General features: G+C 41.6%; 1 protein-coding gene across 3 annotated transcripts in view; it reads left to right on the plus strand.

Moving 5' to 3' along the window:
- The window catches only part of LOC102192928 (carboxyl-terminal PDZ ligand of neuronal nitric oxide synthase protein), a 54,601-nt gene extending 29,066 nt beyond the window's left edge, over window positions 1-25,535 (plus strand). For 2 of the 3 annotated variants that reach the window (XM_005720225.1, XM_013908956.1), the window contains 9 exons: window positions 1,146-1,238; window positions 1,345-1,403; window positions 2,788-2,896; window positions 3,564-3,705; window positions 5,001-5,173; window positions 9,963-10,124; window positions 11,045-11,249; window positions 12,021-12,351; window positions 23,465-25,535. In XM_005720225.1, coding sequence (XP_005720282.1) covers window positions 1,146-1,238; window positions 1,345-1,403; window positions 2,788-2,896; window positions 3,564-3,705; window positions 5,001-5,173; window positions 9,963-10,124; window positions 11,045-11,249; window positions 12,021-12,351; window positions 23,465-24,026 — 1,836 coding nt within the window. In that variant the 3' untranslated portion in view covers window positions 24,027-25,535. Of the gene's footprint in view, window positions 1-1,145; window positions 1,239-1,344; window positions 1,404-2,787; window positions 2,897-3,563; window positions 3,706-5,000; window positions 5,174-9,962; window positions 10,125-11,044; window positions 11,250-12,020; window positions 12,352-19,432; window positions 19,685-23,464 lie in introns of all 3 variants that reach the window. The other variant, XR_001290287.1, reaches the window with a different exon arrangement.
- The last annotated feature ends 540 nt before the right edge of the window (window positions 25,536-26,075 follow it).

Consider the following 26,075-nt stretch of genomic DNA (forward strand, 5'->3'; position numbering starts at 1 on the left):
CTGTTCTAGATAGTAAGGTCTCAACATTTCCCCTCTGCAGCTGAATTTCATCTCATATTGCAGGCATATGTTACCAAATATAGTCCACAAAATATAGGCATTTTGGGACATGAAAGATGGATGTTTCCTGCGGCCTCACTGTAAGCCATTATAGCTGGTAGCTCACAAGAGTTGCTTCTTATTTATAACTGATCTGAGTCGACAGGCCAGACTTGCTAACTTCCTCGGCAGAGTGCCTGGCCAGCTGATGAGGTGGAAATGTGTTAGTCACTCTGTGCAGACACAGCTGTTGTGTACTTCTCAGCTAACAGAATGGAGACAAACCCATACCCAAGGCCTTGTACTTAAATGTTGTTTAATTTAGTAGGATAGTTTGTGTTCCAAGAAGAGATGTGGTTCAGCTCTGCAAGGCCACAGTCTTTATAACACGATACTCGATGTACTCAACTTGCATTGCAGCTGAGGGGCTGTTTTGTCTGTCTCTGAGAGCTTTGGCGAAGTGTTTTTTTTCTTGGCTGCAAATGTTTATCGGACTTGATCAGAATTCTTATTGCAAACTGCCAAGCCATTAAAAATGCTGATAAATTAAAGTGCACTGCTGTTTTTGTTTTAATGCTGATAGATTGTTCTCTTAATGCTGCCACCCTGCCAAAGCAAGACATCTCTCACTGCAGTGAAGAACTGGAGTTGTTGGTATATGTGTGCGATACGACTGTATAACAAGTATGAAACACAATGTCAGAGTGAATTTTAAGTGAAATACAGCAACCAAAATCCCTCTAATCACGTTCAGTGTTGGGTTTGAGCACATGATTGACTGATTCGGTAGATGCATCAATGAGCAGCTGAACAGGTGTATGTAAAAAGTGACTGGTGAATGTAGTTTCTAAGCATTTTTCCAAAGGTATCTGATTTCATCCTGCACGTGTCTTCAGATAATCATCTGCAAGCAAACAGATGGAATTAGGAAATTGCTATAAAAGACTTATTTTCTATGATCATTCACTATTGTGCAGTCTAATTCTTACTTAGTTAAAGCTCCACTACTGCAGCAGTCACATTTCTATCCTGCAGAAAAGATAAGATGCTCTTTATGTATGCATGATTAATATTCCGATCTACTTTTTTTTCATTTACTTTCCCAGTATGAATTCAAGGCCAAGAACATCAAGAAGAAAAAGGTCAGCATCGTGGTGTCTGTGGACGGGGTCAAGGTGATGCTAAGGAAGAAACAGAAGGCAAGCTACCAGAATCCAAAATGACCATTTTCTCCTGGATTCAGAAATGAAGCACCACCACGAGAATATTAGAACTGAGATATAAGCTCTTTCTTTTCATTCACAGAGAAAGGAATGGACATGGGATGAGAGCAAAATGCTGATCATGCACGATCCAATATACAGGTCAGTGCACCCCTCGAAACAAGTTCATATCTTCATATATAAACAAGCAATAACATCTCATCTTCCCTTTTTCGGTTATAGACTCAGAGGATAAAGCTGCCTGATATTCAGCACAGTCTGTTCTTTGCTCTCTGCATCTTGATGTATGCTTTACCCAAAGTAATTGCTTTGAGTAGACTACAGGTTATACAGTGTACCCCTCTAAGTGGATATTTTGTCCTTTACTGCGGGCCCAGTGGATGTAGCTTTTGCATGCTTTACATGTCCTCACGTGTACGTTGCTATACATAATGGGTGGCTATATATGGAAAACGAGGCCTACATTCATAATACATAGGGGACAGCTTATGCATGCACTGTAGTTAGTGAAGCATGTTTCTGTCATTGTTTAATTTTTTTTTTAGTCAAACAGTCACCAGTTGACAAGGTGAAGATGTCACCTGCTCCCAAGCGATTTAACTGTAACGTGTCAAAATTGTACTGCATATCAGATGCTAGTAGGAGCAAGGTTTGTGTGCAGTCAGAGATTTGTGTGCAAGTTCATGTAAATTATGGATAAATCTGTGGGAGGATCTCATTTGGCAGAACCACACCTCACCAAGGGTCTTAGTGATGTTCAATGTAATTATCCTTTCTGTGTGTGTAAGTGTGCTTTTTGAGCAGTAGGTCGCTATAATTTGTTTGCCTGCTTCCCAGTGGAGACATTTGACAGTAGAGGAGCTAGAAACAGATGAAACATTGACCTGTGCCAGTTTACTGCACTGGCAGTAGTGTAGTATCAACCACGACATAATGTCTGTACAGTATAAGCCACAGTAGTGTAGTACAGTAGCAGGTGTCTTTGAAAAAGCACTTTGAGCACAGTATTGCTCTTTTACTTGATTCTGAAGAAGGTGAATTATTTGTGCTTCATTAATGGCTCCACACCCTCATGATATAGGATTTTAAGACCAATAACAAATCCAATGTTCTGCGATCACGTTAAAGCCACTAATATTTTTTTATTTCTTTTAGAAAAAAAAAGTCCCTTTCAGTTGTTATGTGTAGTTATTTATTAATTTATTTATTAACTTATTTATGCTCTGCCTGGCTCTGCTGATTGTTTGTGACACTCCAAACACAAGTTGCCAGTGGGGAAGTTGCAAAGTGCCCTCCGGTGGACAAACTATGCAACATCAACACAGACAAAGTAGTTGAACGGTGTTTCTCCTGTTTTTTTTCAGCCATAATAAACGCCAATACTGAATTATTTGCAGATAAGCAAAAGGCAAATATCCTGGCACTGCTAAATCAGTGGGGCTCCACTCATTTATTTGCTATTAGATACAAATGCCTAATATTAAAAGGCAAGAGAGTTTTTTTAAATCAGCTGTGGTGTTTTCAGGATTTTCTACGTATCACATGACTCCCAGGACTTAAAGATCTTCAGCTACATTGCAAGAGATGGCTCCAGTAATTCCTTCAGATGCAACGTCTTCAAGTCAAAGAAGAAGGTACAGTTTGACTGGCTCACACGTCTTCTAACCAGACTCATGAAAAGCTTATTATGGGTCTCCGCTATGTCCACTATGATAGTTACAGCCATTTGAAGTTAGTGCCAGCAGAGCTTGGTTACAGGGGCATAGCCGCCTTTAGAGGCAGAAGAAAGAAAACACTGTGCAGAAGACATCAGGTCTGGTAGTTTAGTATTCTGTGATTTTCACTTTGCTGTTTCATTCAAGAATATTTCATTCTGATGATATCAGCTCTGTTATTCGATATTTGGTTTTAAATTTGATTTAAGATTCAATTTGTAGTGGCTTATTTAATATTCGGTGGCTTACCAGATCCACAGCATGCTGTGAATACAGAACAGATGCACTCAAGGACAAAGATTACAGCTGCATATTTGAGACAAGGATTTCTTTACTTTTCCCCATTTTAGGTTCTTTTTATATGTCCGCAGTTTTTTTGCAAGTTACTGCTGCTCTGGTTTTTACATCAGTCCTGAAAATTGTGCCACAAAGGGGATTTTGTTTTTGTCCAATTCATAAAATGTCAAAATTACTAATAGTTCATATTTAAAACTCGTATTAGGCTGATCAGTGTAACTGACTTATTATGCTGTACTTCAGCTCTAACCATTGATTTCTATCACAATGTTCCTCTTTTCTGTGGCAGACACAGGCCATGCGTATCGTGCGAACAGTAGGTCAGGCGTTTGAGGTGTGCCACAAGCTCAGCCTGCAGCACGCCGAGCAGGACGCTGACGGGCAGGCTGACGGAGAAAGTGACAAGTCAACAGAGGAGCCCAGCAGCCACGGTGAGGACAAAAATGATGAGATTTACTAATTTTTCTGTCAGTTCTAATTCAGCTTACTATCTACACGTTTATTTATTTATTATAATAAATATGACATTAAAATGGAGCAGCACTGTTACCTCACAGCAAGATGTTCCTGGGCTCAAATGGCCATGGACACTCCGTGTTTGGGTTATCTCAGAGCACTCCGGCTTACTCCCAAGACATGCAGTTAGTGAGGTTAGGTTAACTGATGATTCTAAATTGCCCATAGGGCTACAGGTGAGTACTTATAGTTGTCTCTCTCTGTGTTAGCCCTGCACCAGATTGGCGACCTGTCCAGGGTGTACCCCGCGCTTGCCCTATTGCACCTGATCTAAATGCTATAATATACAGTTGGTGCAAAATTTCCATAAAAACATCAAGAGAAAACTGAAAATATTATTACGGTTTTACTTAAGCTTACACTTGATTGAGATGGAGATGTTGATATATACATAGAAGTAGAGGAAGGTCGGGAAAGTCATCAGTTTGGCAAGTTTCTGGTCATAAACCAAAGCTGGGTGACATGAAAAATCAGGAGATTGCCACCATAATCAGTATTAGTGCTTAGGATTTTCTGGACACATGACTGTTTGTGTATATTGTGGACTACAGTGTATGTTTTTAAGGACTTTAAAGAACATAGATTTTTTTTAAAGGCAAGCTTAAAAATAAGAAAAGAAACCATTCCACGTTAAATTTGGTGAACACTGGAAAAGTGAGTATTTATGAGCGACATTGGTCACTTAGGTTTGACTTTGCCTTTCTTCAGTCTGATTACATGCTTTTTCATGGCATAAATTGAACTGTCAAATCTCACCATCCCATTCATTTAGAACGGTGATTGAATGGTAACAGGCACATGACTGGTTACACCGGGATGTAAATGAATCTAAGGAACAACATTAAGATAATATGTAGTGTTTGAGTGTTTTCCAAGGCCTCGTGCTGAGTACAGTTTGTGTAGGTAGGATGGGGGAAGCAGTGGGAAAGATTCCCATGATTACAGCTTTCAGGGTACTGGAGAAAAAAAAACTGGGTGATTGCCAGTGTTGCGTGTAATGAGGGTAATTTTCAAAGTGACTGAAATGTTATCTTACATAAGAGAGCTATTCATGATGTGTGTGCTTGAAATAGCATTATTATAGAGTTATATAAATTAGGGCCGTGTTTGTTTGATAGGCACTTGTTCAGTAAATGACTCTTTAAGTTGGACATGTGAGAGAACATCTAGCATGTACCAGATGTGAACATTTTTGTGTATTCCTCTACAGGTCGCACACTGACGGGGGCAGAGCGAGGGGAAGATGAGCAGGACAGCAAACATGAGGGACGACGAGGAGGAGAAGATCCTGCAGCTGGCAGCTCTCTGTGTGAGAAGGCAGTGAGCGAAATTCTCCAGAGCTTGGCTGAACTCAACGTCGTCAAGCCTGGACAGACCATCATGGTAAGATACTGTAAGACAAAGCTGGAACAGGTTTGACATATCAGGTACATGAACATACAGAAACATGTAGTTTTATTATTCATGAAGCTCAGGATATTTCACCGAATACACAGGTTTTTATTTTATGATATATTTCCCTTTCTGAAAAGCCATCAGTCTTACTCTGTATTGCACACAGAAGTTATGGTAACATTTTGTATGTCAGCATCTTATTTATTTTTCAAACTCACACGATTACATTTGGACAACACGTTAGAGCTGGAAGGGTTTATTTCCCATTTCCAGCATTAAGAGAATGAAAGAAATTCCAGCCGAACAGCCTCGTTCACATACAGTCTACTGCAATAAGTGGACGCATACATTCATTTGATTACCGTACTGTAGAGAGGCAGTTTTTGTTGTTTTATTGGAGGTAAGGTAAGATGAGCATTGGAGCCAGTCGATGGTATTGGTTCCTTCATCCTCCAGAAACGTGCATATTTTTGCCACATGAAGCCCAGCATTGTCAGGTGGAGCCCAGAACTCATTGCACCAACACAGGGTCTCATGATGGATCCAAGGATTTTATCCCAATACCTAATGACAGTCAGGGTGCCGTTACTTAGTTTGTAGCAGTGTATGCATCCCTCCATGGATATGCCTCCTCAGAGCATCACTGACGCACCACCAAACCAGTCAGACAGATAACATAACGTTCTCCATGGCTTATCCAGACCCTTTCATGTTTGTCACATGTACTCTGGGTGAACCTGCTGCCATCTATGAAAAGCACAGGGCACTAGTTTTAGCTCCAATTCTGATATTTCATGACAACTGCCAGTCGGGCTCCATGGTGTCAGGCAGTGAACACAGGGCCCACTAGAGGATGACAGGCCCTTAGGTCACCCTCGTGAATACTATTTCTGATTGTTTGGTCAGAGACGTTCATGCTGGTTGTCATTTTGTAGCTCTGGCAGTTCTCATCCTTTTACTCCTTACACAAAGGAGCAGATACCTGTCCTGCTGATGGGTTAAGGACCTTCTACAGCGCTGTCCAGCTCTACTACAGCAATTGTCTGTCTCCAGGAATCTCCTCCATGCTATTGAGACCGTGCTGGGGGACAGCAAACCTTTTGGCAATGGCACGTGTTGATGTTGAATCCTGGAGGAGTTAGACTCATGCTACCATTTCAATGGCCTCCACCTACAAAACAGTCAACAATATAAAGCGCCTTGAGGCGACTGCTGTTGTGATTTGGCGCTATATAAATAAAATTGAATTGAATTGAATACAAAACCATTTCTGTTTTGTGTCCCATTGTTCCCCCTCTGTCGATAATTTCATTAACACCAAAGCAGCTGAAACTGATCAACACCCCCCTAACTCGCCTGATCCATATCCCACAAATTAACCGACTTGATGCTGTACTCTGATTAAAAATTCCCCTTTCAATTTAATGCAACAATGAGAAACAAGCTAAAAAAAACTGCCTTAATTGGCATCATTCATAAGCACAATCTCAGTTATAACAAAAAGTCTGTTTGTTTTGAAAAATCACACAAAGAAGCAGCACAAGCCAGGTCTTACTTACGGAGAGTACAGGGACTATTTCCCAAGTACTTCTATGAAAGCGTACTAAGTCTTTAACTATGCCAATATTTTTATTAAACTTGACATGCAAAATTCCCTTACACTGCAGTTTCACATTCACAAACTTGTACTATAAATGCCCGTGTTTTATACGGGAGTATATATTTCCACCACATTTTCCATGTGGAAGCTCCTGTTTTATTTCTGACACTGGCTGTAGGGGTGAGGCAGGAGCTTTCACACTGTAATGATGACTTTCATTTTTGCATCAAACGGCTTCTACCTTTGTAGCTGCAGGGCATCAACTCTGATTCATTGCTTTGGCTCTAGTGGTGTTTTGATACTATAATCTAGGCATATCACTGCCAAATGGCTCATTGAACTAAGTAAGTACAGTATAGTGCTTTCTCATCTACTGCAGTACCTGACCACATCACTGACTGCAGATCTTCATGACTAATAAAAGATGCTATTTGGCAGCCTATTGTAGACATAAAATAACCTGATAACTCTTGCATGAGGTGGGAAATAATAGATTTTGGTTAGATTGTGTTTAACATGTGGCAGAGCTTGAATCCCTGTGAAATTAAAAGCTGACAATGATCTTTCTTTATGGTTTTGAGAGCAATAGGAGGAAAAGATGCAAAAGCTTTGGTGTGTTATGATGTCTTGCTTTTGGATTTGTCACCAGGACCAAGTGTGGCAGGCACAGTTGTTATCATGCTACTAAAAGAGGGAGAGTGCAATAGGAGCGAGGAACCTGAATATTTTTGCTGGCTGGGTAAGGGCGACACTTAATCCCAAAAACCCAGCGTGTTCCCTTTGATTTTCTGAAAAACGCCACCGTAATCCCATTGAGGGGTTCACCAACATCTGCACCATGAAGATAAGCAAGGAGGGAATAAGAGAGAGTGAGCAGCTAGTAAAAAAATAGATGAGGGAAGGAATAATGAGAGATATTGGATATCAGGAGAGACGTAAAGTAAAGCTGACAAAGGGACTGGCTGTATTTGAATGCCAGGATGATAACACTCACCACAAGGGTGGGAAAGAAATGAACAGAAATGCCCCTGACACCATCTGAAGTGTTAAATCAGCTTGCTTTTTTGAGTGTATTTTTTGTTAGACAACTACTAACACTGATTTTCATCAGTTTGAAGCTTTTTCATAACCTTTTTTAAGCTAATAATGTACGTTTAAAAGGTTATTGCCTTAAAAAAGTCTTCCTTAACTAGAATTCTTAAGTAAGTGAAGAGTGAAACATTTGTTGCCCAATAGGCTGTATATAAAAGATGGACATGGCCACTGTGATCACCTACTGATTTGTAGACTACCATTTTACTTATAGTTTGTCATCTTATGCCTCAGTCACACAGGCCTAGAGACAAGTCGGGGACCCTCTGACAACCTCTGGTCACTGGTGAAAAATGTGTATTCCCCAACTGGTTTGAGAGTGGTTCCTGGCTATTGCTTTGAAGTTGCTAATAAAGGGGGCACTGGATTAAAAAGCTCTTTGTGGTTGCTAACACTTTGTTGCCTGTAGTTCGTATGAAAGAAAGCTTGTCTGCAGGCGGTAGTAAAAACCCACGCTGTTTGACACAAACCTCTTCAGAGTAAAAGTTGTGCTCAACTTTTACTTTCAAGGCCAACGTTTTCCATTCTAGTTTGTGTTGCACTTTTACCAGTATCCGCTCGTAGAGCAGTTAGCAAGTGTTTGTAGACATGGAAACTTACATCCAAACCATGGGTAACTGCGGCAAACAGCTACCAAACAACCAAAGATATCACAGAGAATTTTTCAGCACAGCACTTTGTACCTCTTTGAAACCAATTTCATCTACCAAGTACCAACAGCTTCCAGCAACTGTTTGCCTACTGGCAGGGGATGGGTCACTGACTGGTTGTAGGCCTATGCAAATAAAGTTTTAGCAATCAGTTTCACAGTGTCTGCCATCAGCCTCTTACCATTTGATATGTTTTTCCTCTGAGTCTGTGAAACCAGGGCCTTATGTCGCCATCTTGTTTTTTGGTTTGCTTGTTTGCCTCTATTTGAACAAAAGAGTAGCAAAGGTGATGCGCTCTAGCTCTAGCTAGCTAACTTCCCGTGTCCCGTGTTAACTATGATGATTCCAATTTTAATTAGCCAAAAAACAGACTGTAAACAAAATGTATTTTTTGTTGTGCATTTTGTTGGTTACTGGTTACTAAGGTGCCGGCCATAGCCTATCCCAGTGGTGGCTTGAAGCATGTGACATTGTTTTTATTAATTCCCATCAACTTCAAAAATAGCAAGGATGTTAGAGACTAAAATGGAAAGCTCTTGTGTAAAATGGACAAAATGGTGTGTTCATAAAGTTATGATCACTATAGTTTGTTGCTCATAGTTGATTAAAAATGTGGTAAAGCAGACTTGCTATGTGTCAGTGTCAGAACCTGTGAGAGCAACATTAGATACATTGATACATTAGAGCTAAAACCTCATCTTTAATGTAATGCCAGTGAGCTGCCTCTCATAAAAATCTGCCTGAACTTGAAAGTACATTACAGTGTTCTGCCTGCCCTCTAGTGGTGAGATGTGGCATTTTCTTTTCATTTCATTTCATTTTAGTAATAATAAGTGGTGTAATTATACACATATAAATCTTGTGTTTTATATGTTTTACATGTATGTTCTGTCATGAAACCATCACCACACATACAGACACACACACAACCTCCATTTCTTGATGACTGCAAATACCCCAGATGCAGAAACCCACAACCTATCTGCCCTTCTTACTGTGCAAGGCAGGAGGGGAAGTGAAAAGCTACTTAAGGAATGCCCTATACCTCCAGGAAATTTTTATGCTACCAGAGATCATCTGGAAAATCGTTAAAAATGTGTTACAGGACAGATGGAGGCAGGATGGAAGGAAACGAGAAAATCATATGGTAATGAGCATATAGCTTATAGAAGTGGTATTACAGCAGGGGCCCCTCGGGAGCTCAGTGGATGACTATCTTGATCTTGGGGACAGAACAGGAAAGTCTGTATCCCGCTAGTATGGTAATTGCATTAATCTGTCCAAGGTCTATAAATAGGTCATGTTATGCAGCTAGGACATGCAGCTAGCAGCTCCGTGGGTTCTAAAGGCTCGAACCTCATACCTTCGTCCCAAGCCAGCCTGTTTTCATCAATAAGTGTGTTTTTTTCTCTCCGTGTTGTTTGTCTGGGGTTAGGACTTCGATCGAAGGTCCCTCTTCACTGTGACATCCCAAGGCATTACTCCCAGCAGCCCTTGCTCTCCTTCTATTACTCCGCTGGCATCACAGCACTACCTGCAGCTTCTTCAGCAGCAGCTGCAGCAGCAGCAGCAGCACACACACGTGGCTGTTGCTCAGGTAAGAATCATATACACACAGTCTTACAGGGTGTACAGCATTAGACACACACAAAAATCCCAAAGTACAGAATACTTTTTAATCCTCTGCTGTACATGTAATAAAAATACAGATTCAGAGCTTTATGATGAGATTCACTGTAACTGGACTTAGCTGCACGTCAGATATTAAGTGGTAAATGTCTCTATTCACACTTCATAAATAACTAACATTTAAAAAATATTCTTTTATGTTTTTTATTATCGTCGTCTACCAGCAGGATTTCAGATTATTAGAGGCACTTTGAAGATGGCATTTCATTACTCAGAATTAAAATAAATGATTTTTGCTATTGCCAGTAACTTTTTAGGTTGATCCTGGCTCATGCTGTGAATTTGCCTAATGGTAAAAATGACTAAACTTCCTTTGGCCTATTTAGAAACGTACATGGATAATGCACAAAAATAAGGTAGACTTTTCTCTGCTTCACCCCAGAGCACATTCCGAATTTGCATAATGAGAAAACAGCAACAAACAGTTTATTACCTGCTTCTCTGTGTTTCTCATATTAATGTTGTCCCACTAGAGGGCAGAACTGACACAGTAATGGAAGGACAGTTATTGCAGCTTAATATCTCACTGCCTGGGCTGAAACATAGACACACAAATGATGATAACAAAACATTTGAATGCAGTAAGTCTTCTGCACCAACCCCTTAGTCAGTCTTAGACCCAAACAGCCAGAATGTCAACACTTCCCATTGCAGTCTAGTTATTATAAATATAGAAAGTAACGTAAATCTAAATTTGTCTCCGCAAAATTCTGGAGCTTATGCCGGGTGCGATGTATAAGAACACTGTTTATGTTTCCATTTTGCACGCTCAGGTCAGAAATGTTCCCACTCAAACAAAACACACCTCGGCCTTTGTTCTCTCTCCAGGTACAGCTGCTGAAAGATCAGATGGCAGCAGAGACCGCCGCTCGTATCGAGGCTCAGGCCCGCGTCCACCAGCTGCTGCTGCAGAACAGGGATTTGCTGCAACACCTGACCCTGCTCGTGCAGCAGCTGAAAGAGCTGGAGGCCCGCGCCCTGAAAGCAACACACCCAGGGCAGCCGCAACAGGAGCTGCAAGCTAATGGACACGGTAGGCGACTGGAGGGGTGACTGCTGAGAACAGCATGTTGCGTTTTGAGTAATTTGTTGTCAGGTCAGGTTGTCTATGTGCTGCGGTCTTGATTGCTCACTCCTTTTTTTTCGGCCTGTGGATGAAAGTCACGACACAAGCCACGCTCACTCACCGATTTCCCGCGCCTGCCAGCATTGTCATCTGTGCTTGTGGTGATGGAAGATGAAATTTCAGCATAAACTGTCGAGCAATTCAGCCTGGAGAAATTTAACCAAACTGAAAAGGAGTGTGTGGCTGCCAGCCCGACAGATGACATTTTACGTTGAAAGGACTACTGCGCTTTTATACAGGCTTGAAAATTAAAATCGAGAACCATGCATCAACCCCATACTGTGTTATCCCCCCCCCCCACGCATTCCCGTGTAACGCACAGTGGCATAAATCATACTGTGTGCAGTGGATTAAAAACACTTCCCCTCAGCAATATCTTACTTCTCAGTGAGAAGGTGATGAAAACAGCCTTTATTCTTTGTTCTTTTTCAGCTAAAAGAATGGGTAAACTAACTAGAGGCAGAGCTGTCAGTCTCTATATTAGTTGTGTTGGCTTAGAGATAATCTTGCTGACCTCATGTGCGGCTGGCCTGAGATCAGTGCACAACCAGATCTTTTTCTATAATGAGAGTTAGAAATCTTAACAAACTATTCTAAAAAGTCTGCATGCTGGTTACAGGTGACTCGTGTCATTATACCTCTTGTTGATTTGTCTCCCATTTTTTCTGTTTTTCTCAGATGGCCAGCAGTCATCAGGTGGCTTAGTTTCAGCATCAGCAAAGTCCCTGTCCTTAAATCTGAAGAATCACTACAGTCAGACCCTGGACCACCTCATCACCTCCACGCCCTCACGGCTGTTCGAAACCTCGCCCCTGTCGCCCACCCAGGTGGGCTGTGCTGAGTCCTACCTCAACCTGCTTAACATGGAGAGCGGCATCAAACCACCAGCCTCAGCCAACAATGACCTGGACCCCTTCATCAGAGCAAATGGTGCTGTGGAAGACAAGGAGATGTCCGGCAATGAGATTGTCCCGTTCACATCCCGAAACTCTGCCAGCATGGATGAAAAGTAAGACTGCTGTCTTCATGTTTATTGTAAAGAAAAAGACAATATTGGGTGGCTGGAGTGAAGCAATTACATATACATTAAAGGAAATTTCTGTTTTGCTGTAACGCTATTACAAAAAACAAATTGGCTTATCCCAGCATTGGGAAATTGTTCATATCACTTCCTCAAATACACAAGAGTGAGAATTCTTTTATACAAGAATTCAGAGAGTGGAGGACATCACATGCAGTTGCCTGAGGGGGGAATTTGGTATATGAAAATTCCTTGGCTATCTAGCCTAGGCAAAGCCCTGCCACTAACAGTTCAGAGTCTGTGCCTTCACAGCAGTGTGATCAACATAGCACTGTTTGTTGGTAATAGCAGCAGCAATGTATCCACCAGATAGTGGTGGGGCGTGGAGATTTTGCTCATCCATCTCCCATGTCCATGATGACAGAAGAGAAATACGGCTTGTATAGTCAATCAGTCGTTTTACATATCAGGAGATAAGAACAAAAATTATGTGGCTTTTAAAATAAAGTAAAATTCAACCTCAGATGAACAACTACAGATGCCATATTGCACTGTGTAGTTATTTAATTAGTAAAAGTTCAAATGCACATGCTGTGCATAAAAATTTATCTACACCTTCATTGCTTCTAAAGGAGTTAAGAGGGTAATTAGCAGCCGGGTGCTGCTAATCAAATGCATTTGATTTATTCATCATCAGCAAGTGTGAGCACCTCTCAAAAAGGAAACGTTTTGGCAGTTTTGCTGGTCTCGAGCATGCAAGTGTGTGTGTTAACAAAATGGCGAGGAGGAAGGACATTAGCTCTGATCTCAAAGAGGCAATTGTTGCTGTCATCAATCTGGGAAGGGTTATAAAGCCATTTCCACACAAGTTGTCCATCATCCTACAGTGAGAACGATTATTTAAGAGTGGAAAATATTCCACACACTTGCCAGCCTTCCCAGGAGCAAATTCACCCCAAGGTCAGACTGTGCAATTCTCAGAGAAACTACAAAAAAACCCAAGAGCTACATCTCAGACTCTACAGGCCTCAGTTGGCATGTTAAATGTTAAAGTTCATGATTGTACGATTAGAAAAACGCTGGAAAAGTATGACTTGTTTGGAAGGGTTGGTAAGAGAAAGCCTCTTCTCTCTAAAAAGAATGTGTAAGCATGGCTTAGGTTTGCAAAGCTGCACCTAAACAAATCTTGAGAATTCTGCAAAAATCTCCTTTAGACAGGTGAAGGGGTGTTTGGTTTAATGCACAGTGGCACATTTGGTAAAAAAACAAACCAAATTGGAACTCATTCCAACTGTCAAGCACGGTGGAAGAGTGGTGAGGATTTAGGCTTAGTGTGCAGCCACAGGACCTAGTCACCTTGCAGTCAGCATTAACTCTGTATACTAGTATTCTAGAGTTAAATGTGAATGATGTGGAGTATTATAACAAACTGAAAAGTAATAACAAGCAGAACTTTGTTTCAAAGAAGTTGGTTGGATTGGTAACCTTTAACGACGCTAGCAGGCGGGTTTTGCTAACTTTGGACTGAACAGCATTAGCTGTTTCTCCTGTTAAGTTAAACTAAGGAGTATAGATTGACATTTAGCACACATATCCTCGTCCAACTTGCTGAACATTTCCCCCGAACGTTAAGCTCCTTTAATGGCCATGCATGCTGCTTATGTCAGTTTGTGTTTGGGGTAACCAGGCTACGCAGCGACATACACATCCGCTAGCTTTCAGTGTTATTAGCGGGGAACAGCTCGACTCAGCAGAAAACGCCTCCAGCTAATCAAAGTGTGACTGCAGTCAGGGGATTACAGAACACGGGGGAGAGAAGGTTTCGGGTTAGACAAACAAAGAGGGGATTGGAGTTGCTCATGAGAGGGAATGAGATTTAAGAGAAACACACGAAACTCCATCAGCTCTAAACTCTGGCCTCGTGTTTCTGTTTCATGAAACAAACTCATGTTGAGAAGCCATTAAACCACACATCGAGAGAATAAGGACAGTAAATGTGATCGTTTTCTTGCAATAATTCATTATTAATGTGTTTTGCTTTTCAGGCTTACTCGAGGCTCCATTTCTCGCTTGCACATTTTATCTTGTGAATTGCTTTTACTACCTTACCTTTGACTCAGCATCTAAATTGTCTGGCATGCCGCCCAGTGATACCTGTGCACGCACACACACACACACACACACACACATGCCTTGCAAACATATATAGAACTACTGTGTATAATCACTTTTTAATTAGGTTTAAATGCTCTTAAAACCCCTCCTGCTCTAAACTTTTACTACAAAAGATCCAGGAGAGTTCTCAGTCAGGATAAACTCTTTTAGTAATTTCCTTTTTATCCAGTTTCCTTTTCCTTTCATTCACACACTTAAATTGGCTCTACAGAGCATCTTTAAGATGATTTCAAAACAGTGAAGGAGGAAAATGGGAAGTTGACCTGGCAGATTGCTTGTGCTTATCCAGACTCATAGCCTGTGGTTTCGTCCCAGCCAGTCCCCACTCACATCCATTCACAACCTGAAACTCTACCCTGCTACTATCTTTTTTTTTTTTTTGCATAAGCAAAAGAAAAAACAAAGGTTAACCTCAGACGTCTTCCAAAGAGAAGAGTCCTGTTACTGTACATTTCCATCTGAATATTGAATTCTTCTGGGAGTGTGCGGCTCGCATGCAAGGCCCTCTCGCTCCCGCTGTTTCACTGCCCCACCACATTTTCTATTTTAAAAGACGAAGTAGCTCAGGAACTTACCACCAAAGTGACTTTTCTCTGGCTGCCACCCTCCTCCTCATCCTCCTCCTCCTGTATTGGCTTGTGTTAGCGTCCTCTCCTGAGTGACATCATCTTTATGTAAAAAGCAATCTTGAAATTTGATGCCCGGCTCTTACACAAACGACATACAAAAGGGATGAAAGTCAGGGTTACTGCTGAGCAGAAGAAATACACAACAAACAGTTTTGACCTTTTTTGCTGTTTAGATTAGGTGATGTGATGAAGCTTATGTAGCCCAGCCAGATCTTGTAAATTTGCTACAGCATAGGAAAAATAGAGGGGAGGTGGGGGCGGCAGTGGAAAAATGGAAACTTCATCTCCTTTGTGTTATTGTGTCCCCCCACCCCACCCGTTTGCCAAACTCCTTTGCATTACCTTTGACGCAGTGAGACGCCTCCTGTGTCTGCCCTCCCCCACCCGCTGCATAGCAAATTTTATTGCTTCCATTTGCTTTTGTTTTCTGGATTTCCCCAGCGGATCAATGTTTACAGCCTGAGTGGCCCAATTTTATGTTCTGCGAATGACTAGACAGGTCCTCCAGTGCCATCTTCTCCCTCCCATCTCTTCTTTACCCCCCTCCCCGCCCTCCCTTGCTCCCATATCTAGCACTGGTCAAGCAGAGTGACAGAATCTATTGGCACTGTTAATGCAAAATCACCACGCATTATCCTACAAATTCATATGTGTGTTCTTCAGCTCGCCAGCTGTCCCCGGTGGTTTATGTTGCCGCTTATAGCGTTCGGTGTATAGCCAGCCGTGTAGTGAGTCAACCTTTACACAACACGAGTGGGATCAAAACAGGATGTTATAGTAGGCTTAAAATACACTTTGTTGCCACAACTTTGAGCTGAGTAAGAGGATGACTAAAGTGAGCGGAGACTCCTGAGTGCACGGACGTTTGTACAAAATGTTGAGTCAATCCATACGTTAGTGAGATATCTCTACCTGGACCAAAGTGGTAGACAGACCAAAGATTGACATCCCTTGAGCCACAATGCTGCTAAAAGCTGCAGCCTGCCCACACAGAGCTCAGACAGAAACATATAGTAGCCAGCTTATATTCACAAGTGAGTCATACTTTCCCGTGGCATACACTGCACTGTATACACTGCATTCTCTTCCACTCTCTCCGACAGGACTGCATGTTGCATAATCACATTTCCTGACCTATCTCATGATATTCCTTTCTCCTCCATCTTTTCTTCATTTTGCTGCTTCATCACATCATGGTCTCTGTTTCCGAGCTGCACTATCAGACCTCGCCGGCTGATAATTTGATTGCACAAATGTGATGGGAGCGTACTGGATAATGGTTTTAGGCATTTGGGCAGAACCCATACTGTCCGCTGAATTTGCATGCTGTTTTTCACAAACAGTTACTGTAATGTTTTTTGACAGTTTTTCAGCAAGATTCATTCGTGCCTTCGGACTCAGATTGGGCTGAATGTGATGTCTGCAAAGCTGGAAAGTTTGTAAGAATGAGCTTTGACAGGCACTCAAATTGGCAGGTTTCTGCTTTTCAGAAAAATTAGTGGAATTTTGAAGTTTTGCAGACTTTCACGTTCGTCCATCTACAAACTTAAACGTCCCACACGGACATCTAACCAACACCCTCGACTGGGGTTAAGTGTTAGTTTCTGTAGAAAAACAAGATGCTTTTACAAAGGCCCAGCGTCCCCTTTGAGTTTACACGTCCTACTTCTTTTCTTCTTTCTCTTCGTGATTGACTGCTTTGTTGCTTTTTATTTAATGGTTAAAAAATTAGTCATGTGTACTTAGGTTGTAAATAAATGTTTTAAAAAGCCTTTGCTCCTCTCTCCGCTCTGTTCGTTTATTTTCATGTGAGATTTATTAGTTCAAGAACAGACAGTGAAAAGGCTGTCACATATCTTTGGTAGTAAAATAATTCAGGGAAAAGGCACTGGTACTCCATCTACTAACCATTTCTTAAGTAATAGACTTGTCTGTGGAAAGTTTTTTATTAAGAAGATATTTTGTTTTTGTGATATTTTTGAGTTATGGAAGGAAAATTAATCACTACTTTGCAAATTTATCATGTGCCACCAAGTAGCAATGCACCAATCCAATCTAATGGAGTCCAGTCGTGAGCTCAGTTCAGTCCTGACTCGAAAAACTGGATTGGATTGGATGTCAGAGCTGGCACATTTCAGTTCAAACCATGCATCATTAGCTGCTAGCAGGATCGCCAACGTAGCATGTAGAAAGCTAGCAGCAAAGCGACAGCAGCTTGGAGATATTTTACTGTAGCTACACCAGCAGCTTTTGTTTTCTCTGCAAGTTTTTAATTTAACCACAAATTATTTTCAAGCGAGGTAATTATTGACATTATTTATGCATGCCTAAAGTAGTTGACTTGCATTGCTGTTCTAAGGCAATTGACAGGCCTCAAGGTTTTGTGTTCTGTCCAGTTTTTACAGATTACAATACATGAAAAAATGCAGTAACTTATAGTGCCAGAATAACCAGCACAGTGAATGACAGTAATCCTTTCAGTTTTAAGTAAATTCCAAATTCCAAAAATGTTAGAATTGCTGTGAAAATGTAAATAAACGAACAAAATTCTGTAAAATGGTATTAGCGCTTTTTGAATTTGACAAAAGCCAAAAAGGCTAGAAAAGTAAGTAGCACTACAAAGAAACAGCTGTTGGGGGGAATAACTAGGTCAACAGGTCAGTAACATGGTTTTTACAGGCAGTGGTTTCACTGGTCTGCAAAAACCTGGTGCTACAAATTGTGGAAAAGTTCAGAATAATGTAAAATTGTGAAGAATTTGAGAAAAGCATCATCAGTAGTACATAGCATTGTCAAAACATTAAGAAAATCTGGAGAAATCTCTGTGCGTAAGAAAGAAGGATAAAAATCAATACTGGATTTCCATATCTTCTGGCCTTCAGGAAGCAAGGCATTAAAAACAGGCGTGATTCTGTCTGTAAAGTCACTGCGTGGGCTCAAGAACACTTCCAAAAGTATTTGTCTGTAAACACAGTTCATTTTGCCATCCACAAATAGAGGTTAAAGCTCTAACATTCAACAAAGTGCCCATATGTGAACACTGCTCAGAAATTCTGCTGTCTTCTCTGAACCAACGCTCATTTCAAATAGACTAAATTAAACTGTAAAATTGTTCTGCGGTTGGATAAACTGAAATTATTTTTGGAAAACGTGGACACTGCATTCTCTGGAGTAAAGAATAGAAATTGCATCTCTGATTGTATTGGGGGTGCATTATTGCCTGCATAATTTGCAGTTTGCACATCTCAAAAGCATCATGAGTGCTGAAAGGTGCAAACCGGTTTTGCAAGGAAGGCATTTCATATTTTAGATAGACAATCCTAAACCGCTTACTGCAGCTATTAAACAGCACAGCTTTGTAGTTGAAAAGTCCAGGTGCTGCCCTGCCTGCTGTCCAGACTTTTTACTAATTTAAAACATTTGGTCCATTATGAAATAAAAATGATGACAAAGAAGACCCAGGACTGTTGAGCAGTTAGATTCATATATCACAAATAAAATGGGACAACATCCCTCTCCCAAAAGTCCAGCACCTGGTCTTTTCAGTTCCCAGATGTTTATCGAGTATTGTTAAACCATGGTGAACATGGCCCCTTCCCAACTTCACAGCTTTTTTTAAAAGATGTGTTGCTACTATCAACGTCAGAATGACCCTATTTTTTGTTTAAATTGGTACATTTTCTCATTTTAAACATTGGTTATGTTTTCCACATTATATTGCAAGTAAAATATGGGTTTGTGAGATTTGCAGAGCTTTGCTTTGTGTATTTATTTACATTTTACACAGCACTCCAGGTTTTTTTGGAATTGAGGTCATGCAGTACTTTGCAATGCTACCTTTGGATTTCAGGTCAGCTAAAGGTGACTTTTGTAAAATGCATATTTTCCACAAAGCATTTTGAATGCGCTATCTCTCTGATTTTCACCTCTTGCTGGCATTTGCAGCTGTATTCAGCGCCACGCACCAAGTCAGACTGATGGAAAAACCTTTGCTCTAGTCAGGGAAGTGCATGTTTCCACCTTATGTAACACCGAAGTTATTATTGACTTGTTGAAGCTGAGTTTAGAATGGGGGAAAATACTTCCACACCCAGCTGCTCGACCGAATATCTCCATTCCTGTCTGCTACTGTGTGGTATTAGATATTACCACGGAGGGTACCAATGATGGAAATGTTCAAATCCAAAACCTTTTAGCTGTTATTCCTTCCACATGCATAGCTCCCCGACTCTCTGTCGTCTAATTGTGGCCTCTCTTTGGTACAGGTGTGAGGACCCGCTCCTGCTCATCCTCTTCTTCCTCTAACCATCCCTCATTTCCTAACGAGATATCATCAGCCACTGCCTTAAACCCCCCCAGCTCATGCCTTTCATCGCCCTGTCCCCATCCCCATCCCTCTCATCGTTTACCGCACCAACCTGCTTCTCCCTGGGAGCCCGGGGAGCTCTCTGCCACTGCCTAAGCCCCCTTCCTCTCTTCCTCTTCCTCCTCTTCTCTGCCCCTTCTCCTCCCTCTATGTGAGTATTACTCATGGTAACCAGCATGTGGAGCATGTGTCTGTGGCACAAGCATGAGGCTGTGCATGCAGTGGATGAACAGTGTGGGTGTTCGCTGGCTCGTGCGTAGGTCTCGCCAGTGATTTCTCTGCTAATGACTGCGTAACCTCTATTTACATTCAAATGTGCTTCTGCAAATTTAGAAGCCGCATTAGCATTGAGGTAATCAATGAGTCACAAATGTTTTATGCACAGCACTTTTGTCTCTGTCTTCCACCTTTTGTTGGATTGTTTTGTCTCTCCCGGTTTTGCCAGAAGAGAGGAAACGTTCTTGTCAAGACGTGGTATTATTTTATCTGTGGAGGTTTGGCCTGAGCTGTAAAACTGTCAGAGCAGGGCTGGAGGAGCGGCACATCTTTATGTACCTGTCTTAGACTCGATCTGTTAGAGTCGGCTCTGTGAGATATTTTAGAGTGTGAGTGTGTGTTTTTGTCACATGCATGTTTTGATTTACCGAGAGAATCTGAGAAGACCATCCACCGCCATAAAGCACCAGAGGTCTCACGTACTGTTCTGCTGCATGTGTGACAAGCAGCTATTAAAGAAACCATCAGAAATCTTGTAATTAATCAAGTTCAGTCAGGACCACTACAGTCAAAACAGAACTGTATTTACATCAGAGTTCATTTATATTAATCAGCATTTATGAAACGTGGAAAGGCCAACCGGGAGCATTCCTCCCATAGCAGCAGCAAGACCTGCAGCACAGATCCGAGTGGCAGTCACACACAGCACTAAGGGAGGAGCTGGGGTGGAATCCAAAGCAGCTGGCAGGTGCACAACAACTAAACTAGTTTTAATATCACACCCTATATGAGATTCCAGTTGGATGCGTAGAAGATTGCTGAGGAGTCATTTGCTGCTGGTTAGCTTGGGATCAGCCGGGAATTGTGACTGCGCTTGTCTTTGTGCCCTGCCTCAATTTAGAAGTAGTGGAAGTAGTAGTTTTCCAGCTGCATTGTGAAAAAAAGATAAATCCACAGTGAAATCAACTGAATCTAATTGCTGATCAAATGATACACCAGAAGTAAGCACTCATGTTCTCTTTTGAACTGTGTTTGTACTGTCATTGCAGGTACTCTCATAATAATCACTTGACTTTATAGGATAATGAGCACTGGACGACTTGATCACTGTGGGCTACTGTGGGCCATTTCACAGTCAAAAGTCTGACCCCAGTCCTTAGCTCATCTTGTATTCTGTACACCTAACGGGACTAACTGAGCATTGGATTTTTAAAGTTCAGTGACCTATTTTCAGTATTTTCTTGCTAAAGTATCTACTGTTTAATCACTAACACTCTGTAGCTCTACATAATATAGAATGAAAGCTGTTATGTTACATAATAATAAAATTTAAATTAGCTCTTCAGACTCAAGATGTGAAGGATAATACATGTTTTATCCAGCAACAACAGCTGGTTATAAGCTAACGTCATGCCAGCTAATGTTAGGCTCATGTATGTTACAAATCACGCTTTCGCTCTGATAAACAACTTGATTACATTCTCATAATGTATGAGAGCTTATTTGCTAAATGTCAAAGTTTCGCTCACAGCAGAAAGGGTTAGCAGACTGACACTCAATACAAATAAACGGTGGCCACCATAGCTAGGATTGTGCTCTTGAATTGGGAAGGGTAAAGAAATCTACTGACGTCTAGTGGTGAGATTTTACACACTGTAACTTTAAAATACAGACATGGTGTTGGCAGAGTATTTATTTAAAATGTTAATATTAGAAGTTGTAATGTTATATACATTAACATTAGTTTAAGCATTTATTGAAGCAATAATTTACTTTAATTTAGCCAATCAGCACTATAGCTGACTTAACTTTGGATGCTGTTGAATGTCAGTTGTTTTAAGTGGTTCGCTAAAGTATTGGAACTATTTCCTCGTCCCTTGTAATGACATGACAGCATTTTTACATTTTGCCTTTGGCGAATTGGTTGACGAATTGGTTGGTCATCTACCTCGAATACTAAGTACTTCCATACCAGCCTTCTTATTAATGAGCGTGGCAAAGCAATTACAGCAGCTGTACTAGTCACAATCTTCCAAGTGTAGTTTATCCTGTGCTTGTGTGTGTTCCTGTTTTATTTCTTTAGCAAGTGAGGATAAACTAAAACACTTCCTGGCATATTTCATCTCGTTCAGTTCCAGAAGATTCACAGCTTCAGTACAAAGGCCTGCTACAGTACTTAAGGCAAAAACACAAAAGTACTGTCACATTTTCAGAATTTTGGTATTGAAAGATATCAGCAGTATCTGTTCTGTTGACAACCCCAATCCCAGTTGTATGTCCTGGTCTTCCAGAGTAGTGCTAAATCAAAATAGTGACAGAAAGTAGAGGAAAAGAAAATAGCCTGATGCTCAATCCAGCTGGAATCCAAGCCACAACTTGGCAGCACTTTAAAAATAACACCATTTAAACCTGCTGCAGAGTCAAACCGTTAAATGAGCAGATTGTGCGTGAACAGTGAACCTACCAGCCCAAAAAGAAGCTAAATATGAGTAAGAATCAAGTGGATTCATTTGCCTTTAGGGCTCACTATGTGTGCTACTTTGAGTATAAACATGAATGTCTCCACCAAAAATTTCTTAACATCGTTTCATGGAAAACCACAAATGTTAACCTGCTAACCTCATTAAAACTCAGCCTGTGGCCACCGTTGATGCAGGTGCCACATTTTGCGTCAGTCCATAAAAACAGTTTCCAATACATTTAACTGAAAATAAAAAAGTTACCACATGCTGTCCTTTGAGGAAAAGTCGAGGGATCCTAAAGCAGTCGGCTCCATTCTCAGGGAACCACAACCTTTGAATGCCGGCCCTTTCATTGCTACATTTTTCTTCATCTGCATTGCAATCCCCACAGCTACACTGGCTTACTAATGATACCCCCCTGTGCCTTTGGAGTCAGTGGAGTTCAGGTTGACTTTTACCTTCCTGTGCTACGTTGTGCTGCTCCATTTGTTAGTGTAGGAAATGGCGGATAATTATCTCAGGAGATGTTTTCCCCATCATTACTGTAGCTGTCATCATCATCCTCGTGTGGAGACGGCAAATACATCATTAGGTCACATAAGTTCATTACTCAGCTCAGGATTCACCCACGGACCAGATTTCTCGGGGGAACGAAGTTAGCAGCCACAGTTATAATGTAAATGGGAGGAGTCGGGGAGGAAGTGAGGCTTGTTATCGGATGTTTGTCAGGAATCATTTTCCAAGAGAATGCCTATAATTGAGTGTGGTTGTGAGCACTGGTGCTTGTCATGATGTTATGGTGGTAAAATCAGAGTGAGCAATGTAGCTATTTCTGGTTGGGGGAAAGCCTGCAGCTTTTTCCTTGCTTCTTTACGCTTCCCCTCCCGCAGTCTTTGGCTCTTTTTCTTCGCCCGTCCCTCCGTTTCCCCCGCAGAGAAGCTGTGGGACGTAGATAAGTTCCTAGACAGCCGGAACAACAGGGAGCCAGAGACAGAGTCACTGTGTCGTGTAGTAGCAGCTTACACCACAGTGCACTCAGGTTAATGGAGTATAATGTGACTGATGGAGCAAAACTGGCTCAAGGTGCATTCTTCTACTAATAATGTAGAAAATTATGCTGAATATAAATAAGCAAAAAAAAAAAACCCAAAAAAAACAAACAGAAAATGTGCTCATGAATCTACTGTGAATTTCTCAACATGTTAGCCGGTTGAAGGCTTCACTAACCGGTGCCTCTGTTTTCTCACCGACAGGTGCAGGCAGATAATCCCCAAACTCGACCCTCCTCCACCTTCCGTGAACCGCAAGAGAGCTAGCAGGACATTGTCTCCAGGGTCAGAGGTCGCAGCTGCGCCTACGCCCGCAGAGGTCACCTCTAACGACGCAGCCCCCAGCCGCAGCAGCAGCGTCTCGTTCCCTGACATCACCCCCAGCTCGCTGTCATCCGGTGACTTCCACTCCCTGAGCAACGGCGAGAGCAGCTCCTGCTCCACCAGCGAGGACTCGGGCGTGCGCTCCGAAACCAAGTCCCTGCTGTCGCCCCTGCGTGACGACGACGACCTGTTCGGGGACCGCGGGACATTTTTAACAGCCTCCAGTGGCTGTAACAGTCCCGTGGAGGAGAGGGGGGAAACCGTTCTCTCAGCCGCTGAGTCGTATCCCACTGAAGCCCCCACCCTCACTTCACAGTCGGACACTTGTGGCCACCCGCTGCCCTTCTCCCCGATGAATGATACCTGCCTTCACATCAGCTTTTCTGAGGATGAGCTGCTGGAGAGCAGCCAGGAGGACCCTAACGTCCCTCAGCGGAGCTAGGAGCTATTGATCTCCTGGAAAACGTCCATCATCTTCTGCAATCAGCTTTTAATCTAATATTTACTATCAGACCCTCCTATGTTTGCACTGGGCTCTATTTCAGGGCCTTTAATCGTTCCACCCACTTGTGACACAGTACAGGCACACAGTAGCTGATACCAGTTCCTGGAAAGTACTCTATTGTACAGTTGATTAGCCTGTGGACAGATTTAGTATTTTTGTAATAAAATAATGAGCTAATTTACTTTTTAGTGACTAGAATGTTTAGCAGAATACATGTAGCACCTCTTGCACCGTTAAAGTCAATTTAGCGTAGAATTCAACGAGGGAACACGTTTTATTTTTGCTAGTAGTCGACATTAAAAGATTATTTTGTATGATGGTTCACTGTGGTACAAACTAAAGATACACGATGACCATGCAAGTGCTTGTGATTTTGATGTTGGGAGAAGCCTCGATTTCTGCAGGAGCACCCGACGGGTAATGGTGGGCGGAAAGAAAAGAACAAGAAAGTCAGTAAAAATGGAAAATGATGTGTTGCGGTCTGCGCACAGCTGTGTAGCGCTGTGCATTATGTTTTTGTACTCTCAGAGGTTAGTGGGTTTTAGAATGGTTTTTTTCTTACTTGCATTTCGTGGGCCTTAAAGCACTGCTGGGAAAATGAGTGGAATGTCTGCAGGTATTCCGTGTATTCAATTGATTTGTTTTGGATGCAATCCTTTAAAACCAAAGGGGATTTTTGAATTAAAAGCATTTTCTTTTTGAGAAACTCGACATGAAGCTAATGACCGTGAAAGTAATGGATTGCGCCCGTCTGAGTGGGGAGTCTGTTACAAGATACTGAATGGGAAGATAATTGGGGAATCAGAGAGGACCTTGGAGAAAGACAGCTTGGCAGATGGATTTTCTCTTCTTTGCTTCTATCTTTGTCAAATCTTGAATACCCAACAAATCTGCTTTCGTTTTCAGGGTGAATTAACCTAAACGGTGGGAACATTGTTGGCATTCAATCGAGAGAAAAGGACCTCGAGTAGTTTAAAGTGAATCAAACTGCACTCTCATCCCAACAGTTTAGTTATAAAAGAAATAATTGTATGAAGTTGAAATGAAAATGCCAAAATGTACCACCATAGATCAAACCAGATTGAAAAATTCAATAAACTGAGTTACTTTAAATGTCTGACATTTTATAAATGTAATCATAAAATGTTGAAGAAAATGCTAGAGATAATAATCGGAACGACGGACAATGAAAAGCAGTAGCTGTTTAACTTCACGTTTATAAGGTTTCTGTTGCCTTGTTAATGGTGTTGAATAAAGTGCCACCTTCTGCGAGTAGAAGTGAATATAAATGGAGATGAGGGGTAAAGCACACAAGGTCACAGGGGGGGAGTGTAAAGTTGCAGGTGTACAGGCAAAACACAGAAATCAGGCTTTTCCCAACATTACACGTGGCAGGGAGCTTAACAGCAATAACATGTGGATGAAAAAATAATAAAGAGAAACAGCTGAAGAAAAATTTGTTTCTGGTTATTTGTGGATCACTTGAAATGAACTAAAGTCTTAGACCCTTACTTCCTGTTACCTTCTGCACACAGGACACCTAGGGAGAAGAGTGCTATGGAAGGAGGGGGTTCAAAGAAAACCTGTGCTTACTGTACTGCTTACATTTCCTGTCGTTGCACATATTTTAATCTGCTGCCGATCTTTGTTCACACGCCTTTTCATTCAGTGTAATTTCCTGTAACCGCTGTACAGTCAACATCATTTGAACCACAGCCAGAGCTGAAGCTACATTGAGAAGATTACACTGCAAATAGTAACGCAGCGGTGTAAGATATCAGCGCACAGGTGCGGCTCTGAGGAACTACTGTAGCAGCTCACGGCTGGATTCCAATTAAAGACTGTGCTGTTGGTTTCGTCTCCTCGCTTTGAATGGAAAGCAGAACAGACAGATCGTCCGCTCTTCTGGCCTGTTTGGCTATGCATTCATTATATCTCATTACAGTCCCATTTGACATTAGGAATTCATGCCTCTCAAATTCTTTA

This window comes from Pundamilia nyererei, unplaced genomic scaffold, assembly GCF_000239375.1.
Source record: "Pundamilia nyererei isolate P.nyererei 1_Seehausen unplaced genomic scaffold, PunNye1.0 scaffold00002, whole genome shotgun sequence".
NCBI classification, from domain to species: Eukaryota; Metazoa; Chordata; class Actinopteri; order Cichliformes; family Cichlidae; genus Pundamilia; species Pundamilia nyererei.